We start from the raw sequence: 13,234 nt of genomic DNA, 5'->3' as shown, positions 1-13,234 counted from the left end.
ACATTATAGACATCCACGTCATCAGCTTCTTCGGCGTGAGCCCCTGGCAAATTGTAATAGACTTCTTGCAGAGCAAGGCCACCAAGGTGCAATAAAGTGGCCCGCTTGACCACATCTTCCTCAATATTAGCGGCCAGAAAGTATATCTCAAGAGCCCGTTTCCATTTTTCCCATCTTACACCGACGGAAACCGGGTCGCCACCACAGTCGAAATGGTCTAAACTTGGAATGGTTGATGTTACTTGTGCCATTTTGGTGCGATCTGTAACAACAAGTGATTCTGTATAGTTTAATTTGCAACTACACAGGATCCACTGAGCACCTAGTCAGCATTCACCACATGACCACATGAACCACATCACACATCATGACCACCATATCTCGTAAACATCCACAACCAGGTCTGTCATATTGACCTCTCGTACAAGTCTTCCAAATCACTTCTAAATGCGGCCTGTCAAATTGACCTCTAATAACCCACTGTTACTTTTAATCACAGCAACCACTGTCTATCATATTGACCTTTCATATAAAAGTCTTCCAAATCACTTTTATTATTACATGGTCTATCAAATTGACCTCACATGTATAACTCTAACTCGGGCAAAACCATGGCCTATCGTATTGACCTTTCATACATATAAAGTATTCCATAACACTTTTAATATCTACATGGTCTGTCAAATTGACCTTTCATACCCGTATAACAAAACAATAACAACAGTGAAACTATGGTCTATCATATTGACCTTACGTGTAGGTAACTGTACACCCGCCATAGGTAGGTACCGGCATGGCATGGCCCGTCGTATCGGCCTCTTAAACCAAACGATCAATATTACCACCATACCTACCCTAAGATTTTATTTATTTAAATACAGTCATTCATATGTACAACAACATACCGGAATTTACTTTTTATAACATTCGTAAGCATATCTTGCTTATGAAAGCGAATACCATTCTATTATTTAGCCGTTTGATAGCACGCGTCATCACAACAAATAGCGGTGTAGTTGTAATTAAGCACCACAAATTAACTACAGCACCGTTAATTTAATCCGTATTTTAATGTAGTAAATATGTATATTATTAAAGTTTTTTTTTAATACTTAATCATAACCTTGGTAAGTACTAGAGGATACTACTAAAGGAATCGAGTAATAATTATCTCATCATTCATTAACGGTAGGTACTTTCCGATCATACTAAAGTTAGCTGATTTCCATCTAGGTAGGTACTTATGGTCGCAATGCAAGTAAACAACACAATAATGCATCGAATCATTGCTCCACGCTGCACGCCAGCCGGTGCAAATATCGTAAACAAGACAGTTACCACCTTTTCCATCAACTGAACCGTTAATTATGGGTAACAGTCGTAATTGTTTACTTTTAATATTAATTTCATAGCCAATAAACAACACCTCGATATAAAGTTCGCTTCCCATTCGTACCTACAAGTTTTAGATTTTAAGTATTTAGGTACCTACTTAGTGTTCCTTCCCTTTCCTTTAAACAATTAAGTAGTTTTCCTGAATGTACTTACATTTTCCTCGTTCGCCACTTGTAAAATACACAATAACACCATAGAACCACTCTCGGCACGACCACTTGGCGCCACGGTTAACAGTCAACTACCCCCACTCCTGCCGGTGCAGTATACTACATTTACTATTTAGAGTATTTAGGTCATGGACATATATATTACTTCGTAAGGACGCGGCTAACGAGCACTAAAAAGGGGGCCGCTACATGGGTGTGATATTTGCATTTATCACACCCCGGCGCTCAGTCGTGTGGCGAATTGCGCAGTAGAAAGTTGTCACGCAGCATAACACAAAAATGCCTTATTGCGTTGTAAAAGGGTGCAAAAACCATTATAGGAAGTATAAGAAAAAAAATGGGACCTCATATCATCGGTAAGTAATTTCCAATTAGGTTTATTTATTGCTTAAAACCAATTTTAAACGATAATTTTATTTCATTCTCACGCGCAACTGATGTTCGCTCGTACGTCATAGCGCTAATGCATTAACCTTGTAAGGACGTCATTTCTCTTTGGAAGTTATTATGAAGTAGAAATGCATAATGCGTGATTTGTATAGGTAAATTTACTTAAATATGATTAGTTGATTACCTACCGGATATAATTACCGAAATTAAAGTACCTATTGTCTGACTTACAGAGTTTGTTCCCGTTTCTTTTACATAATTATTAAAAACATTCAAAATAACAAGATCAAGTATTTGTTATTGTTTTATTCGTTGACTTAGGTACCTAGTATATTAATTCTTGTCAGGTATAAGTTTTTAATTAACTGTAGGTAAAACTCAAAAAAATTTAACAGGTGAGCGCTAGGAACAAAGCGCGCATTTTCAAACACCGATTAATTCACATCGCTGTATTTATTACTTTCCATTACCTACTTATATTTTTGCATCATGTTTGTGGACAGGTGGCACGCTCTCGTTTCGGAGGCCAAGATTCTCTTTGGATCACTGAGCCAAAATAGTTAGTTAGTTTGTATTGCTGTATAGATTCCTTCTTTTTTACTCTACCTGTTTTGCAAACAAGAAACTGACAGAAATAGTTGTTCGCCGCATTTTACCCGCGAAAGCTCGGGAGGTACTTATCGAACTGTACTGCTGTAGCTAGTAGCTCGGCCAACTTGTCGACCTTGACAGAGCCGGCTTAAGGCTCCTCTTCACGTTGGGCCAACGCCAACGCCAACGAGGGACGCAGCCATGCGGTAGAATGAGATAGCAATATCACTTGCTCCTTCTAACGCATAAATGCGTCTCTCGTTGGCGTTGGCGTTGGCCCAACGTGAAGAGGAGCCTTTACACAGGGCGGCACACCGCACGGCGCGAATGTTTAAAATATTGCATTGCCGCCTGAGACGATAATGACATCACGAAATAACGTAGAAGAACGGAAACTTAGAAGGATAAGTTCGCCCATTTTAATACAATAAATATCGTTTTGATTAACCATAAACTTATTCGACGCTCCTCTGATATAAACCGCGAATAAACTTAACAAGCCTTGTACGCCCGTACAAAGTTATCGCGAGAGTCGAGCTCACGTAGTTGTACGCAGTGTGTAACAGATGGCGCTTTTTTGCTGACATGAAGCTCGCAACAGGCAATTCGTATGCATGCGCTCATCCATAGTTTATATCTATGATTTAGGTTCACATGCATCGCGCGCGCTTGATTAGTAAGGCCCGTCTCCATATTGCGCGGCAGCCGCGCGCAATATATGGATACCGGGCTGCCGCGCGAGCCAACTCGATCATTGGCGCGCTCGAACGCGCCGCGCGACGAACCATTCATTGTCGGTGTTTCGACGCGCGGCAAAGGAATGTTCGCGCGCAGTAGGGACGGGTGTGTAAATATTATATATTTCAGTTGGCTCGCGCGGCCGCATACATGGATAATGAAAAGTGTCGTACTTTGATTGAATTATACGGCACTAAACAGTTTCTATGGAACAGTAAATGTAGTGATTATCGCAACAGATAATTTTTCTATTTGGCTATACTTCTTTCCGAATAATTAATTTTTGTGATATAATGTGGTCGATCGCCGGATCGCCTGCCGCGCGCGGCCGCCGCGCATAAGGTCAAGATGGTGCCGAAATTGGCTCGCGAGCCAAAATACAGGTTTGCCGCGGTCGAACATTGCTCGCGCGGCCGCCGCGCAATATCGAGGCAGTCGGTGCTCCTAGTCGAAGATTCTCAAAATCGGATAATTGTGTGTTACAGGGGGTCAATTGTCGCAAAAAGAAAAGGTATCCCTCGGAGACTGGTCTCGAGCACAGAGCTACTGCCATGACATTTTGGAGGTAATTTAATACTGTTTATCTACTTAGGTACTTGCATTTAGATACCTAAAATTGCTCTGAGTTGGAGTTTATAATGTTATGTTAGAATGTATTATAGTCAATGGAGGGATGTTGTGGCTTACTTTTACCAGTGCAACTTAATCTTAGTGTGTTTCGTCATTGGCACCTAATGAATAAATAAAAATTCCAGAACTCAATTGTTAAGAGTGAAAACTTACAAACTTACAAGAGATGATGTAAATACCTACTACAAGAGATGATGCAAGCGTATAATTATACAAGTATATGATGTGAATGATGTCACTTTAAATGTTGTATTGATTTGTGGATCTTTTTTCCATCGTCCAGTGTCGTATTCTCACTTTCTTTGGACATATTACGCGTCGAGATGATACATCTGTGGAACGACTTGTAGTGCAGGGAAAAGTCGAAGGCACAAGGCGCGGTAGGTCACCAATGCGTTGGTCAGACCTAGTCAAAAGTGCATTCAATGAACCACTCCATGAATGTACAAGAAGGGCTACAGTACGGGAAGAATGGCGACGGATTGTGAAGCTTGCCACCAGCCCTGATACTCGTATGACGACCACGACCACTCTGACAAGAGTGTGACGACGAAGAAGAAGAAGATTGATTTGTGAAAGAGCCCTTAGGCCTAATTACGGTTTTTTTTAAAGTAGGTACTTACCATTCGCTTTTCGCCGAAATAAAACCTTGTGACTTTTGTGAGGAAACCGGGCTGGGTGGAAAGGTAAGGCGGTAGTTGCTTTTGTAAAAGCAGTTAAAAAAACATTATCCCTTCGTTTTGCGACAAACGGGCTAACAATTAATCGTAAAATTCCACTACAGGATCTCAACTACGACCTCGTCGGCTGGATGGACTGGAACCTGTGCCTGGACAAGACAGGCGGCCCCAACTGGGCCGGGATCTTCGTGGACTCCCCCATAATCGTGTTCCCGGAGAACAACGAGTTCGTGAAACAGCCCATGTTCTACGCCATGGGGCACTTCTCCAAGTGGATCCCGAGGGGTTCCGTGAGGCTGGCCGTGGAGGAACAGAAGGGACCGGAGAAGTCTGTAGAACAGGTCGCGTTCTTGACGCCGAGGAACACTGTTGTTGTCGTTCTTCATAATACGTAAGTTCTTTAAGCAGCCCATGTTTTACGCCATGGGGCACTTCTCCAAGTGGATCCCGAGGGGTTCCGTGAGGCTGGGCGTGGAGGAAAGCAAGGGACCGTTGGAGAAGTCTGTGGAGCAGGTCGCGTTCTTGACGCCGAGGAACACTGTTGTTGTCGTTCTTCATAATAGAAATAGAAATAGAAATAGAAAAAGTTTATTTGGTGTCAAAATAAAACTTAACCTAAAATACATCTTACTCTAATACATACTAACACCAAAATGGATGCCACTCAGCATTTGCCGATGGCTAAGATACTTAGCCATGGCGCTGGTTTTCAGGGCAACCAGAGAGAAAAACACAATAAAATAAAATTAAAGAACAAAACTAAGCTAACACATGGGAGAAGGTGAGATTAAACTATCAACCAGACAATAAACAGTAAATACCTACATAGTATGTGCTTCGAACAATAAAACAGTAAAAGTACGTGTTTATAAACATAATAAAGCAAACTTAATAACTATCTAAATACAAGTATTAAGTAATGATAATAACATTTAGCACAGTACATCAGCTTATGTGTTGGAAGTTTGTAGATCGAGTAAATACTTCTTAATTTTACTTTTAAAAGTTGTTATTGACGTAGAATTTCTAATTGGTGGTGGTACATTATTCCAACACTTTGTGGCAGCGTAACAGAAGCAGCCACGGAAAGCAGACGTACTGTGTTTCGGGGCAACAAGCCGTTGAGCACCCCGCACTTCACGCTTGGAGCATTGTAACTTCTTAAATAAATATGATTGTTGTTTGGTATGCATAACCCCAAAAATTAGCGAAGAAAAGTGCAACGTTCGCCTGGCCAACATATTTAATAGTTTATTGTTGTTTAAAAATGGCGTGATGTGGGAACGGCATGGTACATTAAAACAATATCGAGCGCAAGCATTTTGTATACGCTGTACTAAAGTGGAAGTACGCGCCAGCAAGCAACCACCGTAGACAACATCGGCATAACCCAACTTAGATAAAATTAGTGAGTCACATAGATTTATTCGCAAGTCAACGCTGATAAAGTCACGGAAACGATATAGAACAATGAGTCTGTAAAAACAATTTCGCAATAGTTCCGTGACGTGCTCTTCAAAACGCAGCTTACCATCCATAATAAGGCCTAAGTTACGAGCGACGTAAACGCGCTCTAAAATATCACCCATGATAACTACCTGTGGCACGTAAGTCTCAAGGTCACTTAGTCGCTTACTTGAACCAAATATCATTAGTTTTGACTTAGTTGCGTTCAAAACAAGATTATTTGACATACACCACTTTGCAATGCGTCCTAAATCTGAATTTAACTTGTCAACTGCAGACTCAGCTTCATTAGGCATAAAAGAAATATACAATTGCATATCGTCGGCGTACAAGTGATAATTACAATGATTTATACTATTTATAACATCTGCACTATACAAAATAAAAAGAAGTGGTCCTAAAATAGAGCCTTGTGGAACGCCCCGTGTAACAGTTAGAGGATTAGAGGCAGATACTACACCATTTACATCACGTACCTCAACACATTGTGTACGCTTTGTAAGATAGCTCGCGAACCAGCCAAGAGAACGTGTGTCTACTCCATAGAAGGCCAACTTAGACAGTAGTAGTGTAGTGTTTATGGTGTCAAAAGCACGTGAAAAATCTAACAACACAAGCATTACATTTTCGCCGTTGTCTCGGGCACCCAAAATGTCATCAATTACATCTAGTAATGCAGTTGTTGTGCTACGTGATTTTCTAAAACCCGACTGTTTCTTCGGCAGAATGTCATTAATCTCTGCATATTCTGTTAGTTGTAGGCACACTGCTCTTTCCAGAATTTTTGATAAAAAGGGAAGAATACTTATCGGGCGTAAATCTTTGAAACTGGTTGGATTCGATATTTTTGGAATAGGTTTAACAACAGCTAACTTCCATGCCTCAGGGAAGACACCTTTTTCGATTGACTTATTAATTATATCCGTAATTAGTGAAAGTGTATAAGGAAGCGTCAACAAGATCATGTCTAGGGTAATTCCGTCGGCGCCTTGTGCATTAGTGGAAATAGACTTTATAATGTTGAGAACACTTGTTTCCGTTACAGGTCTGAGAGAGAATACAGAGTTACTAAATCTATTGAACTCGTAATTAGTTAAAAGAGAAATGTCAACGCCGTTATCTCCAGGCAGTGATAAAAAATGTTCGTTTAATAATGTCGGATTGTTTAACTGTGCTGGTAATTCATAACCTTTACGTTTAAAGTCGGCCACGTTGTTTTTAATGTTTTTCCATAGAGTTCGAGGTTTTTTCAGATTATTATTAATGTGATGGTTGAAGTAAGCAGTTTTTTCGTTGTAAATGGCTGTATTAACAATATGCTTTAAATCTTTATAGTATTTAACATGAGAATCTAACTTTGTCAATTTACTCCGAGCATGAGCCTCATCTCGAAGCTTCATCTTCTTTTTGATTGTGTACGTTATCCATGGGTAAGATTTATTTTTTATTCTAACTGTTTTCATTGGAGCAAATTCATTAAATAATTCTAATGAATTTGCTCCAATGAAAACAGTTAGAATAAAAAATAAATCTTACCCATGGATAATACGTAAGTTCTTTAAGCAGCCCATGTTTTACGCCATGGGGCACTTAAATTCTCCAAGTGGATCCCGAGGGGTTCCGTTAGGCTGGGCGTGGAGGAAAGCAAGGGACCGTTGGAGAAGTCTGTGGAACAGGTCGCGTTCTTGACGGCGAGGAACACTGTTGTTGTCGTTCTTCATAATACGTAAGTTCTTTAAGCAGCCCATGTTTTACGCCATGGGGCACTTCTCCAAGTGGATCCCGAGGGGTTCCGTTAGGCTGGGCGTGGAGGAAAGCAAGGGACCGTTCGAGAAGTCTGTGGAACAGGTCGCGTTCTTGACGGCGAGGAATACTATTGTGCTGGTTGTTCATAACACGTAAGTTTTTAAGGAAAATGTAGCTTTTTAAAGAATCTAGTTGCACGAGTCCATTAAGATACGCTTCGGTTATAGTATATAGCTTATCATAGGCGTACCTACCCAGCATTTTTTAAAGGGTGGGGCAGAAGTAGAGTTACGCGTGCCTTAATTGTTCCTAAACATTTTTAGCTTCTCGTCAGACCACAGACCAGGGTGGGGCAAGTTGCCCCCCTTGCCCCACCGTGCGTATACGCCTATGTAGCTTATAATAGTTAATCAAAAGTCAAAGTCAAAAGTCAAAATCAGGCGAGTTGGTAAACAAAACTACAGATATTTACTCTTAAGTCATATCATATCATATCATATTTATTCAACAACAATACAAGATTGTGTTTGAAATGCACATAAAATACAATTACAATAAAATACAATAGCATAAACAACATTTGAAAAATAATAATAACAAGCTGCCCAGCTTGTGGCGAGCTGACGGTGAGTGGCGACACCGCGGACCCCTATTCCAGAGGGCCCTGTCATCTGGCCCTCGCCTCTGTGCTTGCCTTGATTGGCCGGCCAGAGTGGAGTCGCAAGAGCGGGACCTATGCTCCAGGTTGGAAGTGTAAAATGTCATAACGCCGGCGGCCTGCTGAACGGATTACCGGGATCTGGCTACCGCAGACTCACCTCTCGACAACCTTACAGCCGCTCCGAAGTGTTGCCCTATTGTCGCACTGTGCGTGCGGCCGTCGTAGGGCCCACTAAATGAGTAGGCGAGTCACCACCTGTCTTACACAATTTTGAGACTGATTGTCACGGCAGGTGTCCCCTAGTCTCCTCCCATAACCCATTATCCAGTCCATCCAACTTGCATATCAATAGCCCATGACCTTAGTTCCCATCGCAGCACAAAAGTGCTGCACTGCAATAGTCTTTGCACCTGGCGGAGACCATCTCCGGATGTATCATTTTGTGCGCTCGGGAATGGTATCCGCCATGTGTATCCCTTGCTTTTAGAGTAAACTGTCTTAAAGGGCCTCTGCCCAGCAAACATTTTAAGTATTTTTTCCTAGGCTCGAAGAAGATTTTACCAATTTAAGTGAAAATGACGTCCTAAGTCACCAATTATTTTACGTATTGTACACTTTTACTTCCAAGTCAAAATATAGGGATAATAAAACGTAAATTTCACTTCTAGGCCAAGAAATAAGAAGTTATAGAGGGAAATGCTAGGAACACAATTTTTGACTCCGTAACTTTGTTTGAACTAGTTAGGAGGTAAACATATCAAAAGTCCCCGGCCGTAGCCCCGGTGCTGGGGAGGAGAGGGGGGAAAGAAGGTCTCGTTTTTCGGTTTTTCACTAATATCTTGGAAACTTTGCGTCTTAGCGACATGACTACTGAGACAAACCAAAAGCTGATAAAATTTGTTACAAGTTTTATTCAGTCAAGTTTTTCGATATCTTGAATAGTTTTTGAGATATCTGCTCTTGAAAGTTTATTTAGGGCTTTCAATTTTATCTTGATATCTACATTAGTGAAGCTGCTAGGCCGTGTTTGGTATCATTTTCGTATAAATCGGGGGTGTTGAAATCATTTTTGGTATCACATTGACACCATTCCTTAGAAAAAAACATATAAACTTTAAACAAATACCTTTTTTTTTTAATTCCTCTTCACGCTTAAACCGCTCAACCGATTAAATTGTAATTTGGTATACAGATATTTCGAGTCCCAAGACAGGACATAAGATACTTTATATCTCAATAATCATCCTTTAAAGTTGTGAAATGGAGTATGGGGGGAATTCAACTTCGTCGACGAAACTGAATTCCTGAGGTAAATACTGCTTAAGGTAAAGTTTGAAGTCATGTTAGGTATCATTTTCATCTAAATCACAGATGTATACCATCCTAAATTTCACCTAAACCGGTTCAGCGGTTATTGACTCCTCATACAAACTTCCACCCCACTTTTCACATCCTCAAAAGATGCTTTTGGTTATAAAAACCATCCTATGTCCTGTAGCGAGACTGAAACTATTTCTATACCAAATTTCAACGAAATTGGTTCAGCGGTTTAAGCGTGAAGAGGGATTTTTAAAAATATATTTTTTTTTAATTTTGGTTTTACTTCGGAATAGTGCCAATGTGATACCATAAATGAATTCAGCACCCCCGATTTATACGAAAATGATACCAAACATGGCCTAACAGCATCACTGATGTAGATATCAAGATTAAATTAAAATCCCTAAATAAACTTTCAAGAGCGGGTATCTCAAAAACTATTCAAGATATCGAAAAACTTGACTAGATAAAACTTGTAACTAATTTTATGAGCTTTCGGTTTGTCTTAGTAGTTATGTCGCTAAGATGCAAAGTTTCCAAGTTATCAATGAAAAACCGAAAAATTCGACCTTCTTACCCCCCTCTACCCCGCAGCACCGGGGCTACAGCCGGGGACTTTTGATATATTTACCTCCTAACTAGTCTAAACAAAGTTACGGAGTCAAAAATTGTGTTCCTAGCATTTCCCTCTACAACGTTTTTTGAGCATTCATTTACTGACCTATTCATAAATACACCATGAAGTCAGGGACTTAGGGGTTGAAAATAAGGCAAATTATTAGGTAATATTAACCTTAAACCCTGACCAATAGGTCAAATCTACTAATAAGGTATTTTAGGTGTATTTGCGACGTAATTATTACTTATACGGGGACTATGAAGTCACGGACTTAATGGTTGAAAATCTGTCGAAATATTAGGTAATATTAACTTCGAACCCTGACCAATAGGTCAAATGTACTAATAAGGCATTTTAGGTGTATATGCGACGTAATTATTTCTTATACGGGGACCATGAAGTCAGGGACTTAATGGTTGAAAATAAGTCGAAATATTAGGTGAAATTAAGTGCAAAATCTGACCAATAGGTCAAATGTACTAATAAGACATTTTAGGTGTATTTGCGACGTAATTATTTCTTATACGGAGACCTTTAGGTCGTCGATTTTATGTCGATTTAGCTACTAATTTTAGGTAAATGTTACTTAAAATAGATACCAAATTGCGACCATATCTAGTTAAAATCACTTGTAAAGTACTATCAATACCATAAGGTTGTGCCGCCATTTTCTTTCATTATAACGAGATGCTAAATATGAAATTGCATAATTTAAGTTGTTATATCTTGAATGATGCCATCGCACGGTACTTCATTGTGTTAATATTCAAAATAAAACAATATTTTTGATCAAGTCAATACACTCACACACACAAATATTCAATTACAACACTCAATTACAAGCAAATATATGCATTTTGATTTTATAAAATGTTGAAAACTTAAATATTTCAAAAGCCCATCGATAGTTTTGTATGTAAACCTAACATAATGCACGAAAAAATTTTCTGTGCACTAGATTTCATCGTTCTTCATCAGCGTAATCGGCCTAAATTATTTTACATGACTTAGTGGCCGCCATTATCATTGCACAACTTAAAGTTGTTTTCTTGTTAGACATTTTGTTTCTGAGTGACAAGAATATATAAGCGTAATGTTTGTGTCTCTTTTTCTCTTCATCGCGTCTCATCTAAATATTGTCTCGCAGAGTAATTATATGGATAAAAATATGTCGCCATCACGTCTAAAGGTGGTAAAGAATACCAAATTAGTACATTTTCACTACGCGGCACGTCGTGGCGACGTCGAATCCACGTCGGAAACATGACCTAGTGTTGACCTAATGGTTGTAATCACTAATTTACCGTCAATAAATACGTCGCCGGCACGTGCGTTTTTTCCCCATTTATGTCGACTCGACGTGCCCACGACGTCGATTCGACGTGCCTCATTTTGGTCTCCTAAATTGTGCGACCTAAAATAGGTGCCTTTTCCGGAATATCGACCAAAAATGTTTGCTGGGTGCGCTGTTGGCTTCGGCCCCACGCACGCCTCCCAAAGGTCCGGGACCCCATGGTCCCGAGATATGGAAAGGACAAACAATAATATTAAGCACTAGTAACTTATTTTAGCCTAAGTTAGGATGCAATGTACCTATACGGATTTGCACGGCTCTCCGGTGTGCTAGCGGGACATTGCTATGTATATACTTACATGCATGGCCTCTCATTCCCACACCGGAGAGAGGGCCTTCCGCGAACCACGTTCGACGTGTTGCCTCTCTGTCACACTTACGTACGAATTACAAGTGCGACAGAGAGGGAACACGTCGAACAAGGTTCGCGGTAGGCTCTCAGCAGAGTGATAACTGACGGATAACCATGACGGATGACATTAATGTCGTCTAGTAGGTATGTGTGTATGTATCTCTTCTTCAGCGTGTGCTCGCCCACCGTGGGCATACGCCTCTCCGATCTCTCTCCATTTTGAGCGGTTGTTGGTCACCCTTATCCAGACTGGTCCCGCAGTCTCCTTTATGTCATCGGACCATCGGGCGGGTGGTCTGCCTACACTTCTTCTGCCTAGCCGGGTCTCCACTCCAAAACGCACTTGCTCCACCGTTCGTCGTGAAGTCGGCACATATGCCCTGCCCAGGCCCATTTTAGCCGGGCGACCCTGTCACCTATGTCGACGACTTTTGTGCGTTTTCGGATGAGCTCGTTTCGGACTCGATTGCTAAGTGTTATACCGAGCATGGCTCGTATGTATATGTCGTATGTATATGTATAAGTGATCTCTATGCTTACTTAACTGTGTATTGACAGGGTGCAAGCGCGGAAGATCCGCGTGCAGCTGGGTGAGCAGCACACCGTGATCGAGCTGGAGAAGGCCTCGATCACCACTATAGAGTTCCCGGCGGATAATCCAGCACGGTGTTGACAATAACCTCTAGCCCGCCATACAAGGAAAATTGACAATCGAATTTGAATCAACGGTATTAGAAAATAGAGTTGAATTTGTTTTGTTTTAAAATCGAACGAAACAAAATAAAACCGACTCTGTTCCATTTCATTAAGATTTAAATTTCATTGGAGGACAATGAAGCCCAAGAGGATAAAGATGTTGGAGAATATATACTCAAAAGCCGCTCCACGCTCGCGTTCGCGGCTTCGCGCCGTGATTCGCGCGCGAGTGTGGAGGGGGCTTAACACACCCAAATTGTCAACAGAAAAAGGCGCGAAATTCAAATTTTCTACAGTTTTTTTATAGTTGGTCAAACCTGTTTTTCAGTCAGTAGAAACCATCCTTTTTTTTTGGGTGCTAGTACTAGTGTAAGACAAAGATAGTGTGATTCTCTCTGTCTATGATTGAAATTAGACAGTCCTTT

The 13,234-nt window shown here is 40.7% G+C and overlaps 1 protein-coding gene across 1 annotated transcript in view; it reads left to right on the top strand.

Annotated features, from left to right (window-relative positions):
• Window positions 1-12,786, top strand: part of LOC134674850 (putative glucosylceramidase 3) — a 29,875-nt gene extending 17,089 nt beyond the window's left edge. The window contains exons 10-14 of the mRNA XM_063533006.1: window positions 3,770-3,849; window positions 4,699-4,985; window positions 7,107-7,146; window positions 7,805-7,959; window positions 12,672-12,786. Of these exons, the coding sequence (XP_063389076.1) occupies window positions 3,770-3,849; window positions 4,699-4,985; window positions 7,107-7,146; window positions 7,805-7,959; window positions 12,672-12,786 (677 nt within the window). The remainder of the gene's footprint in view (window positions 1-3,769; window positions 3,850-4,698; window positions 4,986-7,106; window positions 7,147-7,804; window positions 7,960-12,671) is intronic.
• The last annotated feature ends 448 nt before the right edge of the window (window positions 12,787-13,234 follow it).

Source organism: Cydia fagiglandana, chromosome 20 (genome assembly GCF_963556715.1).
Source record: "Cydia fagiglandana chromosome 20, ilCydFagi1.1, whole genome shotgun sequence".
Lineage (NCBI taxonomy): Eukaryota > Metazoa > Arthropoda > Insecta > Lepidoptera > Tortricidae > Cydia > Cydia fagiglandana.
The sequence above is the reverse complement of the archived record's forward strand: the minus strand, read 5'-3'. Positions and strand labels throughout refer to the sequence as shown.